Source organism: Metopolophium dirhodum, chromosome 6, assembly GCF_019925205.1.
Source record: "Metopolophium dirhodum isolate CAU chromosome 6, ASM1992520v1, whole genome shotgun sequence".
Lineage (NCBI taxonomy): Eukaryota > Metazoa > Arthropoda > Insecta > Hemiptera > Aphididae > Metopolophium > Metopolophium dirhodum.
Genome location: NC_083565.1, coordinates 32915898 through 32942752, shown reverse-complemented (window position 1 = coordinate 32942752; position 26855 = coordinate 32915898). Strand labels below are relative to the sequence as shown.

The 26855-nt window shown below is 30.7% G+C and overlaps 1 protein-coding gene across 2 annotated transcripts; it reads left to right on the top strand.

Moving 5' to 3' along the window:
* The first annotated feature begins 339 nt into the window (after positions 1-339).
* LOC132946409 (uncharacterized) lies at positions 340-26855 on the top strand. 2 transcript variants are annotated; one of them, XM_061016402.1, is made up of 3 exons: positions 340-566; positions 24620-24753; positions 24860-26855. In XM_061016402.1, exons 2-3 carry the CDS (start codon positions 24691-24693, stop codon positions 25094-25096), a joined length of 300 nt encoding a protein of 99 aa, XP_060872385.1. In that variant the 5' UTR covers positions 340-566; positions 24620-24690; the 3' UTR covers positions 25097-26855. The 2 variants fall into 2 exon arrangements, with proteins under 2 accessions (XP_060872385.1, XP_060872384.1); XM_061016401.1 differs by lacking the exon at positions 340-566 and adding an exon at positions 3019-3292.

Here is a 26855-nt window from a genome sequence, read left to right as displayed (position 1 = left end):
AGTGTAGGATACAGGAGGAGAATTTTTTTCTGAACTCGACAAACTGCAGGTATCTAATAAATAGTACCTAATATACTATTCTATAGTTTTACATACCTATTTTATATAGTTTGTGCGCGCACATTTGCCGATACCATATACCTAAAACCTACCGATCAAGAATAAAGCAATTTTTTATATGAACATTGAAATTCTATCAAACTGTAGGTCAACACTCGTACGAACCGGAAATTATCAGATGGTGACCGAGCAGCGCCGGTTACATATTATTTCGACGCACTTTCTCGCCTGGCTCTACAGCGACGACAGTCAAATACGCGGAATAGTATAAAAAACGACCGGCGGTAAGTCGGTTATTCGCTGTGGACACAAGGTGGATATTTAACGTGACAATGTGTGCTGATAGCTGCTACAAGTCTGCGGCGGATTCTCCGACACTGTTGATTAAAAAAAAAAAAAAATGCCAAACATGGAAGTACGAGCACTCCTGCAACGATGTCACTGCAGCTAGAAAACCGTAGAAAAAGGATTACTTGGTGCTTTTATGCGACAGTACTTTTGTCCTGGTTAGTCCAACACATATTATTTTTCTTTTGTATTATTTTGCGATAAAACGAATCCTTTTTTTCTTTTAAATGTTACATTCAATCTGTTTACAAAATAAAAACTATAAGTAATGGGGATAACATATAGAAAAGTGTATACACAAACACGAATCGCGTGCAGGGGAGACCGTTCAGATCCTCAGAAAATATAAATCGAATCCTATAATCAATATTTATTCTTTGCTACCCAATTCATCGGATCATCGGTTAGGTTAGGTTAGGTTAGGTTAGGTTAATATTTTTTTTTCATCGAATTTACTCGGCACTTTTGTCTGTTGTGTAAAATCGTTGTGATATAAACTACATTTTTCCAGAACAAGATTAGTAATCATAGTAATAATACTGAAAAAATATATAATATTATTAAAAATACCTCCTATTCAATATCGAAATACGCCAATAGGTAAATAGGTAAATATGCATATCATAGTATTTAATCTTTTGCGTCTCTGTCCAACCCCATGACAGTTAATAGGCAATTTACTAATTCAAATAAAATAGCGTGATGTATTATTATAGGTAAACACTAGGTTACGTCTTTTCATCGTGCAGGTATACCACCTAACAATAATGATTACCGCCTGGTTACCCTATACGCATCGATCAAGTTAAAGTCTTATTTATACCGTCGCCTGGTCCCCTTATACCAAAAGTCATATTATCCGAACTTCACACATCAGATTTTGTGTTCACTTTACCCGGAGATCAATAATTAATGCGCCACGCTTGTCAGAGCGAATTCGCATTTGTGTCTCAGGTTTCCGCTATAAGAGTCAGCTATAGCATTTAGCTAGAGATCTTTTAAGACCTACCAGAGTCCAATTTCGCCAATAAAATCTCCGATAATAAGAATGATGTCCTTAGCCAATATCAACCAATGACCATTCGTTACCACACTGTAATAGTGTAAAAATAATGTACTCGCACAATTTTTTCTGTTAAATTCGTTAGTTCTGTGATATTTCTTGTATAGGAACTAATGTTTTTTTTAAAAATGCCGAATGACGTTTATATAAATAAATAACAAATAGGTACTAACAAATAACGGTTGATGGTTTTTTAGGTATTTTTAGATTCAATTAATTGGTAAGAATTAATTCCAACCATCATATTATTATAGTTGTTGTAAACAAAAACTTGTCATTTTATTATTTAGCTTAAACATTTTATATCTGCTATTTAATTGTTTATATCTGATATTTTATAGTTAAAACGGTTTTACATTGTATATAGTAAAACGTAATCACGACTTAAAACTTAAAAATAAGTAAATATTAATAAAAACTTCTAACCGATATTTGAATTAAAAATATTATTTGACCTACATATGTAGATACCGTCAATGAATTAAAAACTATAATTAAATTAATAAATCGAACAGATTGTTTTGTTGTACCCTAAGGTCTAAGCAGTATATAATATAATATTAATTATTATTTATATTATTTTATAATCGCATATCGGTTTTAATAATTTAATTATTTAATCATCGAATTTAATTATTAATAATACATTTATTGTTCGTATATATAGGGCACGAATTCGATAAACTTATAAAGACGTAAATCCGTTTTGCACGGTCCGATTAAATTGTTTTAAAAGTCACAACCGTAACTTAAAATTTGATCGTAATAAATATTATTCGGGAGGGAGCGATACGATGACCATCAGACGGACACTGCAACAGTATCGTATACAATTATTTGTTTATCATTGACGTTTTATAGTCAAAACGGTTTTAATTTTTTTTTACTATAAAAAGTAATCACTCAATTTATTAAATATTAATAACTACAACTTCTGACAGATTGAAAATATTAGTTGACCTATATTTATTGAAAAAAAAAATACACGTTATTGATTAACACATCAGACAGATTCGATAAACGTAAAAACGTTTTGCACGGTCAGATCACCCGCGTATTGTGTTAAATGCGATTCAAAAGCCACGGCGGCATTATAGGTACTTAAAATTTGATCGTAATAGGCGCTAACAGGTGGGAGCCATCGGACGGAGACTGGAGCGTCGACACGAGCGTGGCGAATAATAATAATATAATATTAATTTATTGTCCACGTCCGACCGGACACAATATATACCTCTATAATAGTATAATGCGTCGTATAATAATTGCTATCGGCTACCGATGTATAGGTAGTGTTTACAGGTGTGTGTGTGTGTGGAAATGTTGCAGTCGGTCCGATACAATATAATATACGCTCCGAGCGATGTCATGACCGAGAGAGAGAGGGAATACAGTTAGTGGAGACGCGTTATAATATTACTATTATATACCTACGACGAACGGACCGCCGGAGACTTCAGCAGACACACGCCGACGGGTAATAACCACGTAGGTAATAACCAGCTGGTAAGTGGGTATAGCCGGCACACGACTGCGTCTGGAAATGTGTTCGCGTTTAGTCGTGACCGAACTTGACCATCACGAGGTTCTCGTCGTCACCCATGTTATATCGAATGCCCCCACCTAACGTGGTCGATACCGCGCGTACGCGTGAACACAACTTCGTCGGTCGCTGATACCTATATACTCACTATTATTTTTTTTATCTCCCCTTGCACAGAATCGCGTGTCTTATATTATAGTAGTTGACGCCAACAATAATTAATTTCGCAGTGCCATCGTATTTCTGTATATTTATGACGTACAAAACATAGTTACCAGGTGAGTGTACAGACGTATTTTTTCATAAAAAACGATTATTTTTTTTTTTTTAATTTCTGTACCGATATAGTAAAACACAATATTTTATAATAATTATTCGTATGTTCTTAATATAGAGCTAACTGAAAATGTGTAGACATTGAATAGTTACATATTAGGTACCAGCTATAATATACATACAATTAAAAATATTTGAACTGGTTTATTAATAGGAATTTATGTATACATAGGTACCTCACTGCCCCGGGTTGAAATCCAATAACATTTACATGTTATAGGACTAATTATAGAGACTTGACATTTTTTTTTTATGTTTTTGAGGAACCTTCGGAGTAAAATCATCCATTACAAAAATTATAAAGAATAATATTTTCGACGGTATTGTGGTAGAGCCCTCTCGTATTCTCTAGTTAATGACACTCTCTAAAGTTAATTAGAATGGCACTGTTGACTCGTCGAGGTACGCGCTTGTCAATTCTTGGTTCGTTCCTATCTAGTCGAAATGACTCGAAGATTACAATATTATATACCTTGGCACTATTCAGTTCAATAAAACTTCATTGACGCGTAGTGCGTATATCCCGGCGCTGTTCCTATGAAAGGTAAGAACGCAAGAATGACTAAAATAATGTTTAACTCGGGTTTTCCGGTCGGAAACACTTTTATCGTATTAAAACAAACATACATGAAACACTTAGAAAATTCAGATCGCCTAGCCCGTACTACGATCGGCGTTTCACACGCACGTCGTACCTACGTCCTCGCCGGATCACTCGGCGAAAACGACGCCCCCGTGCCTGCTCTTACGCGGCGGAGTTATATAGAAAATATTATTGTACGTATTGCTCCGCTGGCCTGACCCATGTCAATAATTTACAATTTAAAATATTCCCACCTATATTACATATTATATTGTATTAAATAATATTATTTTGACGACTGTCAATTTGTCGAAATAGTGTCTCAAAACAATTTAAATGCCATTTAAATTTACAATTTTTTTGTTTATTTTGTAAGTCGAATACAAAGTAAAATCATAATAAAATATAAAACAGATATGTCAAACCCTCGAAAATATTATCCTCTATAGTTATTTTAATAGGTGTTTTTACTCTAGGATTACTCAAAAATCATAAAAAAAAAAGGTGGGTAAGTGGATGTCGCTCTGCTGTACAGTAGGTTACAAGTGGGTCGCTGTAATGGATGGTGTTAAATTTGAATTCAATGATATAATATCGTTGTATAAGAAAAACGATTCTGAGCGAAAACGGTCAGTCAGCCGATGATATTACCAAGTATATTTGATGATATTATTGTGAATAAAGTAATTCATATATAACCCATTTACGTGGAGCCTTGTTTTAAATTTTCAATCCTCAGCCATAAAAGTTAAACATTTCATACATTTTTAACTACAAAAAAATTTATAAATTATAAATTTGATAAATGTTGTCAAAATTTGAACTTTAAAAGCTTTATAAAAAAATATTGTGCATATGTATTTATAATATTTTTCAACTGCTATTAGAACGATATATAAGGAGCCTTATATTAAATTTTCACGCTTTTTTACCCAACAAATAAAATTGTATTGATATTTATAGAAAAAAAACTAAAAAAAATGGAAATTGACCATGTCCGTAAACAGCTCAAAATAAGTCAAAATATTTGGAAAATGTTATGGTGTATAAGAAATGATATTATAAACAGATTTTCTCGAAAACAGATTTTGCGTAAAAATTCCCGTTTTTTCTTAATTTTTCTTTTGTTTTTCACGTCGCTTTTGAAAACTACTGGGAAATTTTTACTTTTACTAACCTCCCAAAGTACCAACTAGATTCACTTTCTTATCAGAAAAGTTACTGTTGAAGAAAATCCAAGCACTTTTACTGTCCTAAAAGGTGATGACAGACACAAAAAAAAATTTTAAAAAAACACGCATCATCGTAAAATCGATACATTCATCGTTTCGCTCAGAATCTAAAATGTTAAAGCTTCTTACCTATGTATTGCGCGTGATGGGCCTAAGAGAGAAAACAAATATTGTGCTTACATCTTCTTAACGTAATTATTTCTTGTATTAGATATACGTACTTTTGTACCTCCATCGCAAAATTATATATTATTTTAAGTATTCTTCTCGTCTTCTTTATAATATGTTTGTTCGCCTATTCATAAATCATCACTAAACGGTCGTTTTTTGTCAACACATTTATTTTAAACTTTTATATTATTGCTCTATATTTATATACAGTGAAATCGTATTATAAAGCACACAATTTTATACTATCATAATTAAGTGCTGATAATCCTATCCCTGACTATATCTATCCAAGTTTAACAAATAAATCAAATAGTGATTCGTTAATTACGATTATTTGTAAAATACTAAAATTTGAGACTAAATAATTATTGTAGCATGATCCAAGGCTGGGCATTAACGAGTTAAAAAGTTAAAGTTAAGTTTAAAAGTTAATTTATGTCGACTTCACTTTTGAATACTGTGCAAAGCATTTTATTAGTTATTTTTTATTCATAGTTGGGTATAAAGATAATTCATATGTTCCTTTAGTATTTTGTCTACTTCAAGACAAGTAAAAAATACTTATAAGAAAACATTAAAATCAATTATCCTTTATTGCTCTGATTATGGCTTACGTTTTAAACCAACAAAAGTTACTGTCGATTTAAGGATTTCAAGAAGGAATTAATCATAGGTATATAGGCTGACAGAAATAATTGTAGGATGTAGATTTCCCGCTGTATACAATCACGAGGGCGAAAAATTTGGGCTGTAGTCTTAAGTAAAGAATATAAAGATAAGACTTCTGAAATACCTAGGAAATGTATTTGGAGAATTGAGATACCACAGAACAATAAATTAACATTTTCCGATTTCGGCATTTATATTCAAGGCTGGGCATTAACGAGTTAAAAAGTTAACGTCAAGTTTAAAAGTTAATTTTATTTAACTTTTTAACTTAACCAGTTACTTTTGGCTTTTCATTAACTTGACTGTTAACTTACTAAATTTCTTTCTTAATTAACGTGAAATTAACGAGTTAATTTTTTATTTTAAGTGAAGTTCATTTATTTTGTTTTTAATTTTATAATATTTCACTATTTCAGTCTATTTCGTTTTCATGTCAAAAAATATGTATCGTAAATTGTTTGAAGTTAAAAATGTATATCATTCAAATCTAACTTATATGGAAATACTGTATGAAGTATTAACACTATATCCTATAATTTAGTTTTGGGTTGGAAAAAAATTAAGTACACTTGCGTTGTATAAACAAATTAACTTTTTTTTAACTTAATAAAAAATAAATAAAAAGTGTGTATTACTTTTTGTTATTGGTGCATATTAAATTAACTTAACTGAGTTAAAAAAAAATCATTAACTTTCCCAGCCTTGGCGTGATCAATATAGTTAGGTTTAATAGGTGCATGGTGGGCGTAGTATTGTAACAACATTGAACTTGACCAAACTTGAATTTTAATAACTGTTGTTGAACTCGTACAGTGTTTAATATGATAGTATTATTAATTAATCGAGTATAATTTATATATATTTTTTTCTTTTATCTATTTACAATTGGTAATAGTAATGTTGAATTTATTCATCGTTTTAAAAACATTATTTCAATCACTTTCATTCAAAAATACTGCGATGGCCGCGTGGGCAATATTATGTTTCGAAAATCTCTTGTCCTATGGTAATTTTTTTTCCAGTGTTCTTCTTCGGGGGATTTTTGTATTCCGCAATTCATACGAACGATGTTCAAACCTATAATTTATTACGATGAACACGTGTAACCGCTTTACGTTCAACTTTTTTTTGAAATTTCACTATGATAAACTTGTATAATATAAGGAATCTTGTATTCAATTTTCAAGCCTTACTTATGATATGACGTATACGTATTAAAATAAAACGTACGAATTTTGATGTTGAAAACGTATTTTTACGTTTTAATATTTTAATTTACGTCCAAGTATCCAATTATAACGACTTTTTCCGTTTAACTATCGAAAAGAGCATGAATAATTGAATGGTCAAAAATATACAAAACAGAATTTTAAAATTATTTAAGTGAAATAATTGTATTCATTGAATGTCCAAATTCGCTTGAAAGTATTGTTAGTAGAATCTAAATAAATAAGACGAGACCACAAAATATAAAACTTGTTTTCGAAATCCACATCGTGTAATTATCGATCAATATTCAGTTGGTAGGTACATTTGAATGAAAACAGAAGTTATTTTAACATATAGAAAAAGTCCACTTCGAGTTAATTCAAAAGTTATTTCATAATGTTCTAAATCCTAATACCTAGGTAGTAAATGTCCTATAATCTTATAGAATGTCATTGTGTCAATAGGCCGAATGACAATTTACTGAACACCATAAGTAACAATAATAGGTAAAATATATTTACTATATAGCTATAATATAATATATACTATTAACTATATAATACTCCTATTTTGTTTTTTTATTTGCCTGAAAATTTTACAATGTTGTATTCCGCAGATAGTAATTTACGCCTGGCTGAGCTATTTAAGTTCTAATAGATTAAAGTGGGAAGTAAAATGTCGTTTAACAATCAGTCATCAAAATTGAATTTTTCATAAAATAAAAAAAATATACATAATAATATTATAATTTAAATAACTTAAAAAATATTATTTTGAGGAGACTGGATAAACATTTGAGGGAGACCGCACCGCCTATGGCACTTGAACCTTTAATATTTTTTTATTTTTATTATTGTATAATAATAAGATATTCCTAGTCTGCGTAGGCTATCTATATCTACAGATATTAACAAAATCACAATTTTTTTTCTCGACAATTTTAACATGATACGAGGCTTGTCCCAAAAGTAAGGTCTCCATTAATATAAAAAATCGAAAAAGTGCTTTATTAAAAAAATGTTTACATGGTCATAATATTATACTACTCATAAACTATTTTTCGACATAATCGCCATTCATATCGAGACGTTTTTGTAGTCGATCTGGATACTTTTGTATGCCAGCGTCATAGAACCCTCCGTCCACCTCTTTATCCAAGCACTCCATCACTACGGTCTTCAATTCTTCGTCTGAATTCAGCCTTTTCCCTCCCAAATGTTTCTTTAGGTTGGTGAACAAGTGATAGTCCGATGGGGCAAGGTCTGGGCTGTAGGGGGGGGGGGGGAGAATCTCCCAACCAAACTTATCCAAAAACGCTTTTGTGTTGCGTGCCACGTGAGGTCGAGCGTTATCGTGCAAAAGACGCACTCCCTTCGTTAGCATTCCAGGACGTCGGTTTTTTATATGGCTTTACGCAATTTTTCAAGCGTTTCACAATACGATGCTGAATTAATGGTGGTCCCTGTTGGCATAAATTCGATGAGAAGGACGCCTTTCCTGTCCCAGAAGACAGTTGCCATAATTTTTCTGGCAGATTGCGTCACTTTAAATTTCCTTTTTTGGGGGGAAAATGAATGCCTCCACTCCATTGACTGTTGTTTTGATTCTGGTGTGAAGTGGTGGACCCACGTTTCATCTCCTGTCACTATTGAGTCCAAAAATACAGCTCCTTCTTCAGCGTACAGCTCCAAAACCTCGCGGGAACTTTCGATGCGTTGGCGTCAGATATAAGGAGACGGACGCTGACCAGGTTGACGCGCTCATCTCGTTCACGTGTCACGAAGGTACTAAAAGTCCGATCCGTCTAGTTCAAACTTTCTTAGACAGATAAGAAGTTAATGGTTATATCAGTGGTACCAACTTATAAAAATAAAATTTTCCTTGGCCGCTAGAAAATTGGAGACCTTACTTTTGGGACAAGCCTCGTAATAATGTTAAATAATAATAGCAATAGTAATGATACCTATATACCTAATTAAGGTTGGTTAACATTAATGTATAGTGTAGAACGTAAGGTTAAGAATATAATCATACTTATAGTTTACAATATGCTTTATAATAATTAACTAGGTAATAAGATCGTGTGGGGGCGACCACGTTTGAGACGTCTTTGAGGCGGTGGAGGTATGTGGAAACTGAAGTGCAATGAGCCTGTTGACTTATGAAGTGAACTATGGAAATTTGCTGCAATAGAGTTCTTATATGGTCTTGAATTTTCATAATTTTGAGGTCTGTGAGTAGATTATCGTTTCGTATGGAGCATATAGTGCGTTCGTTATAATTTTTAATATTTAATTTTGGAAAATTTGATTTTGTGTGTCGCTGAGCTAATTAACAATTAGCCAAGCAACACAAAGTTTATTTTACTGGAATTTTCCATACAACAAAATATACCTATCGCACATGACTGGAGAATATTTTTTTCAAACCGATCGTCAGTCTCGTAACTATAAAAAAAAATTAATAATTTATTACATTAATTAATTGTCTAGATTTCCATTAACGCACAACAGCCCGTCAACGAGTTCTTGGAAAATTACAATAACTCAAATCGAATTTAAAACCGATTTCATTTAACGATGCAAAACAATTATTCTCAATTCATTATAGTGATTGATGTACCAATTTCATACTCAATTAAACAAAAAAATACCGTACACGGATTATACCTCAAGTACAATAATTATACGTAAATCATTATTATTATTATTATTATTATTATTTTAGTTTCACACTGTAACGTCAAGTATTCTGTACTTGCCTATATATTATAGTAATTATACTAATTAATTGATATCATGATATTACCAGGATATACGATATACTTATAATGTAGATTTGTGTAGCAGGTACCACGTAATCATGTGAACCGATTTTTGTTAAAATGGTATAATATGTTTAATCAGCGTTGAAATAACTTCCAAAACAATATTATGGTAATAACCGTGTAAATAACTTTTTTTGATGTGAATGGTACTAAGTATTTATATCAAATTCTGATACTGTAAAAATATTTGATTCGAGTTTATACAAGTTTAAAATTGATTCACATGTGTCCTTTTATTAAAAATCAGAAACACATCATATTATATTTAAATGATTACAAATATTTTTAGTTTTGGTTTTCTTTTAAATTAAAAAAGTATATTTGGGTATTAAAAAACTACATATCATCCTGGAGGATGGTCGCAAACGATATTTTTGCTAGTAAATAGCCTAAGTGTTCATCTGCTATATTGGCCGATGTCTTCTGAATGTCTTCATTATGTACCTATAAAAGTACCCACAAGTGCCTTTTTAACAAAAATCACAAAATACAAAATGTTATATCTCTGCGATGGTAAGTAGCACAAATGCCGTTTTAACAAAAATCAATACTTCCATATGATATGTACGATGAGCCGCCTTCTAGTCCAAATAAAAAAGTATAAAAAGCTATAATTTACATTACTATATTTAGATATACTATATAATTGCGCTCTAGAATTTTCTTGTCCAAATTGCGTCCCGACCACCTGCAAGTGGTTACAGACTCACATTTACATTAAACAACGAAAAACTAAGACTTACTATTGATATTCAATATAAATTAATAATTTTGATCAATTTTCACGGTTTATTTTTCTCTATAAAATCTTACTCCGCTATAAACCTACGAGTATTTAAGCGAATTATCTTCTGTTTTCCGTTTTTCGATTCTATATGTACCTAAATCTCTCAAGTCGTATTATATTTGACAATATCCTTTGATTTTTGTTTCATAAAATTAGGAAGATGTATTAATATAGGTATAACTGGTAGTGCATGGTATATCTACTAAGACTAACTATTAATATTTAATATCACTTAATAATGTTGATAAGTTTTCACGGTTTATTTTTCTCTATAAAATCTCACTCCGCTATAAACCTACGAGTATTTAAGCGAATTCTATTTCCGTTACATTGCTTAGAAACAGAAGCGTACCTATATCACATGTCTACTGACTGTAGGCCTTTTAAAGGTTTAAAAATGCCTAGGCATATTATACTAAAATATACTTATGTACGATTCTAGATGAACCCAAATCTCTCAAGCTGTACTATATTTGACAATTCCCTTCTTCGATTTTCGTTTCATAAAATTAGGAAGATGAATTAATATAAGTATAGCTGGTAGTGCATGGTATATCTACTGAGACTAACTATTAATATTTAATATCACTTAATAATTTTGATAAGTTTTCACGGTATATTTTTCTCTATTAAATCTTATTCCGCTATAAACCTACGAATATTCAAGCGGACAATTAAAATTGTCTTCTGCTTTCCGTTATATTACTTAGAAACAGAAGCGTATATTACATATGTTTATTGTTTACTGACTGTAGGCCTTTGGATAATGTACCTGCCCTAAATTACTAAAATATAAATAATCTGTAAGTATGTGCCGAACGTGTCTTATTTAAAAAATACCTATGTACGGTTCAAGTTGTTACTTTGTACACATTTGAAGTTATCGTGTCGTTTAAGTTATATTTTGATCAACACTGTTTTTTACGGCGTAATAGTCTCGAAAATCGTTGTTTGTGACCCATTTCTCGAGGACTTTCTCCAAAAATCAGAAACAGTTGTCATGTCCACCGATATATTTGTTGACTCACTACTATATTGATCCATCACGATTATTTTCAGGTTCAACAGATTCAAGTTCAATAATTAACTTTATATATTATTCGGTACCTACTTGTAATAGGTAGTTGTTGTATATAGTTGTTATCGACTAACCTCAATATTCGTTTCACTCGTGTCGTAGGTACCTATATCAGTATATAACGTCCAGTGTTTGGATTTTTTATCTAGATAAAGATAAAGATAAAGATAATGCAACTCTAATGTATCTCGATAGAGATAAAAGATAACTTATATTTCATATTTATCTAGATAAAAAAAGATAAAATTTTTTTTTAAATGGATTTGAAATTTAGGTATATTTTAGTTGGGCACTAGGAACATAATAATAATAATAATAATAATAATAATGATATAAATAAAAATAATTACATTATTTATAAACCATAAACTTGGTTTGAGAATCTGTATAAATATTTAAATGCGTTTGTACAATTTCGCGATTTTTATCAATAAAAAATGTATCTAGATTAATTCATTTAGATGAGTAAAAAAATTATCTAAGATGAACGCTTAGATATCTTGTAACTATTTATCTAGACAAGATAAAAGATGAACAAATAATTATCTAGATACATTTATCTAGATGAGTCCGAACACTGGTAACGTCATAACTTATAAGGTATATTATAAGTAAAGACCGGATTTATATTCTCGAAAAAACCTTAAAATATTCTCATTATATTCTCTTAAAAATTTAAAAAATATGCTAAAATATGCAAAATATACAAAAAAAAGCAAAAATATGCAAAAATAATCAATAAACATCATTATATTTACTTTAATATGCATTAAAAATTTTTTTTTTCAATTTTATATTAATAGTGAGTTAATTATTAGGTATTTAAAGTTTCGTATTCTAATGGAATATTATTGCACTTTAGTAAGAGTTGGAAATGATAAAATAAAAAACTGTAAATGTTCAAAAAAATTTTTTCTGGGTACCGTAATATTAAAATTAAAAATAAATACAAATTTTTTCTCATAATTTACGAAATATTCCAAAATATGCTAAATGAGTTAAATATTCTCTAACCCATAAAATATTCTCAAATATGCAAAAAAAACTTTTTTCTATGCATTCAGAATTTGAACAAATCATCCACATTTTTTACTCTCATAAGACTGCATAGGCCCAGTAACGATATGTAAAAACATATAAATCCGGTCTTTAATTATAAGTAACCACTTTGTCCGTTAAAAATCCCAATAATTCCTACACAATATAATATCTAATAATTGATATCATATCATATCCACGAGATTACGGACGATTCATTTATTAATTAAAAACCACCAGCTCAAGACTTACTTTTCTCTCTCTCTCTCTCTTTGCTGAATTATATGTTGTATTTGCGTACGCATAATTAGGTACCTACTAAACTTACTTACCTACATATTATACGAAGGCGACATACTCCGTGACATACATATTATTTTATTCATATAGATATGGGTCGTCGTAGGACGTGTATAGATATTACGATGTTCCGAGTGGACACAAAATATAGCAATTATAATATAATATGGCTATCGATTTCGAGTGCGTTAGATGTATGTCTTATCATCTTTCGATATTATATTTATCGAAGTACGCACTTAAATATTACAGACACGTTTATCTTTGTTAAATATATACCCACGACAATGATACATAGTCATCGTAGTATTGTCTTGCGTGAAATCGATTTGTCTACCTAATTATATTGTTTTCGAAAAATTGTCGCGATAAAACCATAGTGTCGCGTACGAATTTATTACGATCTAATGTATATGCTATTGTAAATGTCTATACGGTAATATAATAGTAAACTAATGAATACGAATGATAATATTTACAGTCTTAGAGACGGTCATCATAATTTCAAGTCTTCGCCCAAATATTATCCATTTGCTCGTCGGTTGAAAATGTGTACTTAATCATTCGAAATAGGACTTGCAGGAAACTTTCCTATATCATATTTGTGCAAAATCATCACTCTAAGGTCTCGATCATACCTAAATCTCTCGCGCTATACGATATTTGACAGTTCGCTTCTTTGAATTTTGTTTCATAAAATCGGGAAGATGAGTGGCGTTAACCAATTTGGATGTCCGACCAGACCGACTATAAGTTATAGCATTTTTAGTATTCTTATCATCTCTCGATATTATCGCGTGAACCGAGTGAAACATTATACTTGTCGAAGTACGCACTTGAATATTACCGACACGTTTACCTATGTTAAATCCACCGTTCTATTGTCTTGCGTGAAATCGATTTGTCTACACATAGGTACCCAATTATATTGTTTTTGAAAAATTGTCGCGATCAGACTATAATATAGTGTCGCATACGAATTTATTACGATTTGAATCGATGTTCGTTGGATCCGGTACGAAGAGTAAAATAATATTTCGACGGCCGTCGGCTATTGCGCAGGTCGCATCGCGTCCCGCACAGCATAAAAATATTTCCCAACTATGGTAAAAATATTTTCAGAAAAATAATATAGTTGTCAAAATAATTTAAAAAAGTCGCGCAAATTATTAGAAAATATTTTAGTTACGATCTTTGGCCAAGAAGTTCATATTTTTGAAAATATTTTATAAAAAAACATTTACGAAACATTTGCATCATATATATATTTTCAAAAAACATTTTTACGTAAACTATAAAAGAATATTAAGTCAATATTTTTATGCAATCATAATATATAGTATAATACATATTTTGTTATAATTAGAAGAAAATATTAATGAAATATTATTAGTCAAATGTTCATTATTCGAGCACTTCAAAATATTCACAAAATATTATCATTTCCCAAATGCTGTGTGGGTTACGATGACGCACAGGACGTAGTTTCATTTTGTATCCGATTACTAGCACTTCGTTGCCCATTAAAATGCCGACTATAATATACGAACAATATGCAACCATTTCAAACCGATGGCAACCATTAATTACAATCAAAAATTTCCACCAGAAATCACAAAATCCCCGTTTGATTACCTCATTAAATTAGCCCATCTTCTGCCCAGAGGTCTAATCCATCTATGCAGAACCAAATTCCATCGACGGAGAGTAAAATTGTCGCGATCAGACCATATAGTGTCGAGTACGAATTCATTACGATGTGAATCGATGTCCGTTGGGTCCGGTAAGATAAGAGCGTAAGTATAATGTTTTGACGGCCGTCGGCTATTGCGGGGGTCGCATCGCGTACGACGACTTACAGAACGTAGTTTCATTTTTTTATCCGATTACTGCTGTTGTTAATGAGAGAAAACTCTGTGAAAACCGAACGATAAGAAACTCTGTCCGACAGCACAATTACTATTGTAACAATAATAATTAATAATCGATAGCACACGACGTTTCGTGTACCATCTATTTATCATAATGGACGCTTTCGCGGGGTCAGCGGTAATATCATAATAATAATATAATGTATTATTGGCTCTGAACACACACGATAGCATTGCCAGTGGCGTCCGAAGGGGGGAGGGGCTAACGGGCTGAAGCCGGGGGGGCTTGCCCGTATTATTATTATTACTTAAAAAAATAATATTTAACAAGTTTCAACTGTCAGAATGAATTCATTTTTGAAAAAACATATTGTATTTGCATACCAATTTTCCTAAAATTATCTGTAATTTTTCGGTAAAATTATGAACTACTTGTATGAAAGACATCGTATTAAATCGTCTAGTCTTAGCTATGTACACATTTAATATTTTATAAGTATTAAACTACAAATTAACTGTGGTTTTGACGCAATTTGAACTTTAAATGCTTATAACCATGATGCCTATGTATGGTCGATATTTTAGCTACAATAAAAACTTACGAAAGTATTACATTTTTAAGCTTTTTGACCGAATAAATGATTTTTTATTGACATTTATAGAAAAAAAAATTTTAATTAATCAATTACAATCCAAGTGAGGATCAAGTATAACCAAGATGGTTACCAAACAATTTTGATTAATTTTCATTTTTTTTCTCCAATTATTTTAAAAAGCACTGAGCAATAAACGCCTGAAATTATTAGACTGGACAAAATAAAAATAAAATCGTAACTAATTTTCAAGCTCTCCCCCCCCCCATTGAAAAATCCTGCGTACGCCACTGAGCTTTGCTCATCTGCAACGACGATGACCATTGTTCAAAGTGGTGTTTGATTGATGAACGTATGTCGCCGGACAATATTACTATAAGTATTAAACAAGTGAAATTGTCACGATCAGACCATATTATAGTGTCGCGTACGAAATTTTTTACGATTTGAATCGATGTTCGTTGAATCCGGTACGAAGAGCATAATAATAATATTTAGTCGGCTATTGCGCAGGTCGCATCGCTTTCGTCGACGCACAGGTGGTAGTTTCATTTTTTATCCGATTATTGCTGTTGTGTCATTGTGACGACGAGAGAACTCTATGGAAACCGAACGAGATAAGAAACTCTGTCCGACAGTACAATATTATTATTGTAATAATAATAATTAATAATCGATAACACACGACATTTCGTGCACCTTCTATACATCATAAAGGACGCTTTCGCGGGGTCAGCGGGAATATAATAAAAATAATGTAATGTATTATTGGCTTTTAACACACGCGCTCATTGCTCATCTGCGACGCGATGATGACCATTGTTCAGAGTGGTGTTTGATTGATGAACGTCTGTCGCCGGACAATATTGTTATAATAGCGCATTGTTCCATAGATAATAGGTATAATAGATGGTCGACGTGACGGCGTCGTTTGAACGAATCGAAACCTCCGGTAAAAGTGGAGGACCGTCGATGGCCGGACTCCGGGGGAGCCGAGAAAATAATACTAATATTAATACAACATAATAATGTGCAGTCGCATTGTATTATTATAGTGTTGATAGTAATAAAAATTACTGTACACTGAGCGTATAGGTGCCCATATAATATATCGGACAACTGTACAGCTAGGAGGTACGTATGATATATACAGGGCGATTCGCCGAGCACGCTCGTTCTCTTTTCGTTTTCGAATAACGCTGCAGACGCTCGAAAACGGATTTCGGAATTTTTTAAATATATATACCTATGGGGTACTCAAAGACCATATTTTCACGTTTTGGAGATTTTTTCAATGTTCGAGTTGTGTCCTGCGAAGACGCAATCTTCTGTTTTTTTTTTTTTTCAAACGAGAACCCACCTTTTTCACTGTAAATTATTTAGTGGTCTATTTTTGTTTTGAAAATTTTAACTTAAAATTCAAACGAGCAGTTTTCGAGTTCTTTGACTTTGTGCACTAAGGACAGTCCATGATAATGGATCCAAACGATTTGCGAGCTAAGACGGTTTCCAATCTTGGGTAAAATACTTTTGAAAAGTATTTGGAATGAATACTCGAATACTTGTGAAAAATAGTATTCCGAATATATATTTGAATACTTGATAAATATAATATTCCGGATAAAGTATTTGGATTACTATAAAAGTATTCCGAATACTTAAAAATATTTTTGATAAACATATGAAACGATACCCGTTATAATTTTGATATTGTATGATATTAATAGATATTATTAATTCCAAATTTCCAACTCATAAAATATAAATTTTGTATTTTTGTTTTAAATAACATGCAAATCAAACAATTTAATGTTGATACTATAAAAGTATTCAGAATACATCACAAAATACTTTTGGAAATAGTATTCTAAAAGTATACGGAATACTACCCAAGACTGACGGTTTAAAAATTTTAACAATTAATTCATCAACTTATTTTATAAATTGAAAAAATAGTCCAAGTATAATGAATACTAGATCCAATACCTATATGGCATCTATTTTATATAAACGTTTTATCCTTATAGTATAAAAATTGAAATAGCTAAGAAACTACCATGTAGTCCAAATTTTATTACAGGTATATAGGTAGGTAGATATATTATATAAAAAAATTATCCGTAGTTTACTGTAAAAAATGGTCATTTGTCATTTGAAAAACAAAAGTTTGAACCACCACAGGACTCTTTTCACATAAAATCTCGAGAATTTCGAAAAATGGTCTATATTATCTATTTTCTAGGTATATATATAATCGACGAGTTTACGTGCAATGCACTCCAAAACTACCGATTTTGATCAGATTATGCTCAGTGTGTGTGTGTGTGTGTGTGTGTGTGTGTGTGTGTGTGATTTGGTCCAACTTGAAATATATAGGACATTTGTTTTCTCAATATGTTGCACTCAATTTTTTTTTTATTGAAAACTTAATAAAGGATTTTGATATTTACGATTGAAATTTTTGTTTATAAATTGATTTAGATCTATTTACTGAATTTAAAGTTCTTACGACGCAACAATTATTTTACAGAAATGACCTATAATAAACATACAAATTTAATTTAATAGAGTTCAAACCTATACACTATAATACACGACAAAAAAACAACTTAGAACTACCTACTGTTCGTACATTGAAATCTAGCCGATGTTTTTCGCAAGTGGGTTTGAAATTATTAAACAATATTCCGCTGCAAATTATTAACAGTTTACAGTACGTCCTATAAAATATATAAAAAATCTATTAAATTATGGTTGTTAAATAATACTAGTGACCTACACCCTATGTAATATACCAGTGTGTACCTATATAACGTAGTCTATTTATTTACTTATTTATAAATTCTATTTTTGATGTACTTTTTTTTATATATTATATTATATCTACTTATTTTCTGCAATTTATGCTTTAATTACTATAGCTGTACAGGGTATGTCTATTTATATATTTATGTTTTTGAATTATAGTCAGATATGACGCAATTTCTTACGAAATACCAAAAATATTATAAAAATTGTAAATGTATACCAACCTAGCTCTTAATAGTACTCCATCATCACCGATAAGAGGTTATCCTCAGTGGTGAAATGGGCCATCAAACCATATTATATATATAATCATTAATTACTTATCGAAATTGTATCTTTCTCTTGGCCAATAAATATTATTATTATTATTATTATTATTATTTCTATTGGTTACAATCTCAAAAGTATTGTTAAAATGAATCTTGTTTCAAAATATTTAATGCAATAATTATTGACATAGAAGATTTTTAAAATTGATTTCTAAAAGTACCCATTTTGGTACTTATTAGTGGCTTGGTACTTAGTGGCATTTTTAACGGGCAACGAAGCGCGCGGAATCGGTTAGTACCTATTATTATATTTTTATACGTCTTGTATAATATAGTACGTTTGAAAATTCCAAAAAATATTAAAGGAAAAAATGGCGAATCGCCCTGTACAACATATTATCGCTGTAACGTATTTATAGACACGAGTGGCACCTAATTTAATAATATGTCGTTAGAAAGTCAAGGACGCGTTTGAAGAATCTAGTCTATCCGCGGAGACCAGTTTTAGTTGGTTCCGTTATTATTTTTTTCCACTCCGACAACAATAAATTATTGTCCGGATGCCGCCGAATAACACCGACAGCCAGTAGTCCTATATGTTAAACACGGTACAATAATTAATATTTAGAAAATAATTACAAATGCGCTTCGTAGTAAATAGCAGCAATATCGTTGTACGTATACCAATACCCAGTCTTTGGTAATATTCCAAATACAGTATTCGGAATACTTTTTGAGGATAATAATTTTATCGATACCGTGATTTTCTGTTTTTGTCTGACACACGGTATTTCAGACGTGTTTTTTTGGCCAAACATTCCAATAGATCTATTGAAGCGTGATAGGAATTCCGAAAACAGATTTGAATTTGTCGTCTGAAAGTCTACTTGAAATCGACTTTGTCTGGTATTATCCCCCGAATTCCTAAATATGTCATATTAAAAAGAGTATTAAACAATTTTCGTATTTTAAATTTTGGAGAAGTTAAGATCAAAAAATCAAAAATGTACGATTTCGTGTAGACGTGACGAAAAATTCAAAATCTGTTTTCAGAATTCTTATCGCTTTGATGGAACTATTGGAATGTTTGGCAAAGACAAGCCAGTCAAAAGTCCTATGGTCACGTGTGTGTTAGACAAAAACAGAATATAACGGTATCGAATCCCCTTGAAATACTTTTTCCAACAGTATTCTGAATAATTAATATTTAGAATATTTTTTAAAAGTATTTTATTCCTATAAAAAAATACGTATTGTTAATTACAATAATAATTGTTTTCTTGCTGCTTTTCTGGACATTTCTACAATTTTATACACGTTTTAAAATTTTTAATCAAGTATCAATAACTTAAGCCATATTATATATTTAGAATTACTAAATTATATATGTTGACAAATTTTCCCGAAGAAGAGTACCCATCATTGGCTTAATATTTAAAACAAAAATTAAAAAGTATTTTATCGCATATTCTGAATACAATTTTCCATAAGTATTCGAGCATTTATTCCAAATACTTTTTGAAAGTATTATACCCAAGTCTGCCCATATACCTATATATTGTAATACGTGTTTTAATGTTTATGAATAAACGTATACCTAAAATGTTTCCTACGGTTTTACAATTGAATTTCAGACGGCGGACCGACTACGATAATAATTGATGTCCCCGTCGGTCTATACAGGGTGATTCATAAAGCGTAAAACACTCATTATATCTCAAAAAGTATTAATGTTTTTGAAAATATTTTTTTACATAGTTTCAAGTTGTAAAAAAAACTATGTTTTTATTAAAAAATTATATTTTTAAATATTTTTGTCTATATAATTATTTTAAGTTTTTTACTTTTTTGAATGACAGCATAGAGTTTTAAATTCATGTTCCAAAGCAGAATATTTTTCTAAGTATTTTGATTCATAAAAATCTAATTTAGGGCGAGTGGTCTATGAGGTATAAGCATTTAAAGTTTAGATGGGCGGAGTGGAGTGGTATCGGGTTACCCCGCAAATGTGTGTCCACTACTCCGCTTGTCTAAACCTTAAATACTTATAACTCATAAACTACTCGTCCTAAATTCGATATTTATGTATTAAAATACTTAGAAAAATATTCTGCTTTGGAAAATGAAATTAAAACTCTATGCCGTCGTTCAAAAAAGTAAAAGACTTAAAAAATTATAAGGATAAAAAATATTTAAAAATATAATTTTTCAATAAAAATGTTGTTTTTTTAACAACTTGAAACTATGCAAAAAAATATTTTCAAAAACATTAATACTTTTTGAGATGTAATGAGTGTTGTACGCTTAATAAATCACCCTGTATATAATCATTTTATACTTAGTTCCCGATCTATATATTTATGCGTAATAGCCAAGGAAATAGAAATATTCGAAAACTATTCGGTTTTATCCACATATTATTATGTTCAGCGTATGCTGCTATATGCAATATATATGTAGGGGTTATGGGGTTGACCATCAAACATTATTGAATAGCTGATTGTTTAATGTACAACGCCGGACTGAGCCGAGGATATCTCACAGCCTAGACACCGCACTCGGACCCAATCGTGAAAAAAACCTAAATATAATTAATTTTATGAAACGAACAGAGTTGTTCGATCTTATAAAAAAAAATAAAATATAATATGTAACCTAATAATTATAGGTATAACTATTAGCTCTAATCGCACCGATTCATTCATCTTCTTGTAACTATAATGGCCTTTGTTGTTGTCGATACGAATATTTCTTAGAGATCAATATCAATAAAAAAAGAAAATTAAAAAAAATATGTAGGTAGGTACCTGTGCTTATTATAGTGCTATGCGCCTTGTTTAGGTACCGTTTACACGCGGTTTACAGTAATTGGTACCTACTATAATATTATACGATTACTGTAGTGCGATGATTTTTATGCACTAAAAGTCATCAAATATGCATTTAAAAATATTCACCTATGCGTCAAACAATTAACAATATGCATTTTGTTAATGTGCACTAAAAAAAAATTACAAGCACGCATATATTAGACTAAAGAATAACATTTTTCTTATACATTTTAATTACTTGTATAATATTATTATTTATTAAGTGGTACCTACATTAATTGTTAAATATACACTAAAAATTAAACTATTACATTTTATTTATTTTAATTATTATACTTAATTCAATTTTCTATGTAGGACGTGGGTAACGAATGTATAAAAAAAACAAACAATAATACAGCCAATGCAGATCTCATTCTCCATTCCAATTTATTATAATATTTGTTGACTTTTTTTCATGAAAATTATTTACTGACTATCAAAATATGCACTAAGACTTACCGATGCTCTTACAATCAAAAATATGTCCTTTAAACCCAAAAATGTCAACATACGCACTAAAAACGTTGAGTATTTAATCACGAGTGTTACGAAATGTATCGTGTGTTCACTAAGCATACGATCATTTAAACCAGAAAAAATATGATTTGCTTGGAAGTATAATTAGTCTATTGCTCTAATAATGATTAGGCCCCCGTGGCCATTTAGCTGTGTTAGCACTTGCTATTCGTCATATAGTTTTTACGTAAAACATAATATGAGGAACAAAATTTAAAAATAATAAACATATTTTAAATGCCTACGAATTTATAGGTTTATTATTTAGGTTTCACAATAATATTCGTTTTGAACCGTAAGTTACTGATTAGTAAACCTAACTAGGGTTTTAAAATTTCATGAAATTTATTTTTTTGAAATATTTCAAAATAAAATTAAAATGCTTATTATACCTAAACGTTTATAGTCGTCAACTTCTAAGTGAATATTTTTAAAAGTTGGTTTATTGTATGAAACAAAAAAAATATGTAACATATTTACATATAATTTATAAGTTGTTTAACAAATCTATAATAGTTATAACAAACTATATGGTCAAAGTACTAAATAATGAGCCCAGAGCACCTTCACATCACTCAGCCACATATACACACATATTATATAATTCACACATAATTCTAAGTGTGTAATAAATGTATTGTTTCTAATCGTCTATAACCGAACACGTTTAAAAGAAGAAAAAATATTTTTCATAATTTCATTGAAATATTTCAAGAACAGTGAAATTTTCAATTTTGGAATATTTCAAGTAAAATATTTCAAATTTAGAACCCTAGTAATAACTAATGACTATACTCTATACCTACTTTGTATATTTTATAAATCAACCTTTCGCGTGTAATATCTTAACTATTATTGTCGATTAGACTGACGTCACGCATGTCATGCGTGACATAGGTAATTAATAGTATAAAATTCCTTTGTACTGAACAGGAATCACTATAATAACTAAGGTAGACTCTTTTTTTTTTTTTACATAAATATGTATTTATCATTGTTTTGCAAAATGTTTCCCTCCCCCCCCCCCCCCACCCAAAAAAACCCTAGTTTTTAAGGTTGTTATAGGTAGTCCTGCAAAAAAAAAATCGTTTTTAGACCTTCCGCTGTGACAAGATTGAGAGACTACGGATGGTTCGGTTTTAGTTCTGCAAGAACAATAACATCTCCTCTGACATATTATCTTCCACAGAGAACAGTCGAAGCTCTTTTTTCTAACTTTTTTCAACTTTTGACATAATATTATACAAATTTCGGTTCTTACGACATTTTCGTTCAATCGTGTAATACATTCGCATATGTATTGTAGAAATTCATATTTCTAAAAAAATCCTCGGCCGTTCTCTAGAGGAGCCGACGTTAACAAATGCTAGGGTTTTCACAGAATTGACCGAATTGAAATCAGCCAAAGTCTTAAATTTTTGCCACAGCCGAGTTTTGTACGTCTCTACTCGACAATATAGTAACCGAATACTTTTTCCTAATTCAATATACCTATACTGACATTTGCCTGGGCGAGTACGAGAACGCGTTGGCATACGCTTCGGTGTGTAATATCAATGTACATTCTCACACACATTGACGTGACCCTGCCACATGATATGATTTGCCCGATTCTCGCTCCTTAAAAAATTACCGACTGTAACCCTTTAGCCGCATATGTAGACGAGGTTACACAATATACTATTTAAGTGGTAATAAATAGTTTTTAATTTTTCTAATATACATACGATCAACATAACGCGTGTATTATTATTTATAAATTTGAATTCTAAAATACGCAACTTTTAGTGCATATTATTGTGCATCGTAGTAATAATATATCTTTTGTAGGTGTATAGTATAAATGTCTTACCCGAGTCGAAAACGACTAGTTTTCAGGGAGATTAAACAAAACATTGAAAAATCAATCCAAACCGTTGGCAATAATGTCTGGGCTGATAATTAATTAAATTTGATGTTCAATGTACCAACTTTTATGTTAACTATATCAAGTATAGAACTTTAAAATCAATTCTTCATTATCTTTAAGTGACTTAGGTTGATTGGATTTTTATTTTATATGACTATTATTACGCTATCAAGGCGTACATTTAAAATTATTACTAAACTTGAATTTTATAACTTGAATTCTCAAATCTTAACTAGACATACGTGCTATGTACCCAATATAATGTGACTTAAAATGTTTAAACCAAAACAAATTTCACTGATAGTGAGTTATACGTATTTTTGACTTGATGCGTGATCTGTACCAACAAAATATAAAAATGTTTCATTCTAATAATACTATAAGCCAAAAATGTTAATTTTTGACTTAAGGCATTTATACCATACACCGTAAAAAATGTAAAGATATGATGTCGACGTTTATTGTATACACCTTTATACGATGAATGTGCAGACGCTTTAGACTATCGCAATTCATATTTCTAATGTAATTTTCAGACTTGACGTGATGTGAAACACCAATAGATATTGTCTCTTCCAATCGATTCCTTCGCCGCCCCGAGACCGAGATGATGACACTGCGACGCCACCTGTCGTTGGCCCTATGCCTCGCCCTGTTTTGCGTAGTACAAGTGAGTAGTTGTGTAGACGAAACGAAACGAACGGATCGTCACACCGTCGTAAACTTTATTTATATAATAATTATGCACACCGATGTCTGTGCTTGGAATTTTGCAGTGGACCTACGGTTCCAAGTTGAAGAAACAGCAGGAGACGACCATGATGAAGTTCATCAAGTTACTGTTCTATAGGCTGATTTACGGCTTCGCCAATATGATCGGGTTGGGTGACGCGGCCGAAGAATTCGGCGACGGTATGCTGGCCCCTGCGGATTACCGACAAGAAGACGCGGAGGACGACTATTACGACGACAATAAGAACGACGATTATTACAGTAACTACGGAGAGTATTGATGCCGAGACCGAAACGAACCCTCCAACTACGCTTATCACGTACACCTACCTGTTTTATAAAATACCAACAACTACACAATATTATGATATTATATTATCATCTTATGATTTTTAGTGTCTAATTGTGTTGTTGCTGATTCATATATAAGCCGTATACCTATGCATTAAGTCCATTAAGACACATAACAAGTTATGAAAAAATATGTTTTGTGTCTGATAGTTTCCTCGTACACATATTTATTTTTATAATATTTATTTATTTGCGTGGATTGATGGGTTTATACATAGTAAAAAATAAAACACATAAACAATAAGCAAAACTCCCTGTAAGCCTCTATGGCCTCTATAAATTGGGAGAGTTGAGTTGAGTTATTAAACTCAGGTAAACAATTATGTCATATATTATGTACCTATGCCAGAAAGAATAAAACAAAAACTAACAATTAACAAACTAATGAACCAAAAAAAATTTTAAAAATATAAATATTTGCTCAAACATTGTCAAAGTCTAGATTATATTATAATAAAAAAATTTAAATTAATTTAAACTCTTGAAGTTACATCAATTAATGTTAAATTTTTTACTTCCATATTTTGAGCCTACAATCAATATACATTGAGATCCAAAATTGTATCCTGAAACAATATTAACATACCATGTTAGTATTATTTAAAATAATTTTTTTTTTTTACTGACAAATTCAGACCTTTATGAAAACGGTTTTACTATTTTCTGAAAAATTACGTTTTTGCAGTGGCTTTTGAAAGCGGAATATACATCTCACTATTAAAGGTACCTTGTAGGCTGTGGCCATAGGCCGCGGAAATCCATTGATATTTCTGACGGGCTTAATTAATTTAAAAAAAAAACAAATGACCTTGTACAAATGATATGATTAAAGGTGTCAAAACAATTTTTTTTTTTTATTTGTATTTTTCTATTTTTAAATAGTTTTTAAGTGTTATATCCTGCCACGATATGGGTTTTCGTGTTTATTATTTAGATAAATTACATTCTTGCTTAATGCTTTAGATAGTATTGTAATTTGTAAGTAATGTTAATTATTGTAGTACATAATATACCTTATAATATTATTATAAGTATAGGTACTTACCTAAGTATTAAGTTATAATATATTATAAGTTAGTATACTTACTTATATATTTTATTATCTTTATGTATATACATATACAAGTGCATAATATCTCGTCAAGTTATCTATACAGTCTTAGCATCTCCAGAATGTCAGATTTGATTGTTCACACATAATTGTTGACACATAAGACAGGCAGTCCTTCTATACTTTCTACACCACAGCATCCCAAAGTCTACAGGTTTAAAGACGAATTGCATACTTGAAATGAATCTGCAGGTTTCGTATTTCATATTTTGATTTGATATATTTTATCGACTGCAGTTATTCACTGTAATTGCATAATATGCGCATGCGTACTTATCCATACTACGCGTTTGTTTTGTAACAAGCCGTTTGCAGAAATTTGACTTTTGAGGGATGTTTAAAAAAATGTATTTAAACATTTAGACATATTGACTGATATATACAGCTCCTGTCCATCATTTTGCTTCCTAGGTACACTATAATGTTATAAACTTACAATAATATGTATGTATTTTTAATTATAATAATACCTATGTAATAATATATATTGTACCATATACCTAATTTATTTTTTGTAATAATGACATTTTAATATTATAAAAATAAAGTTATATTCAGACAGACGTCTGCTGCAGACA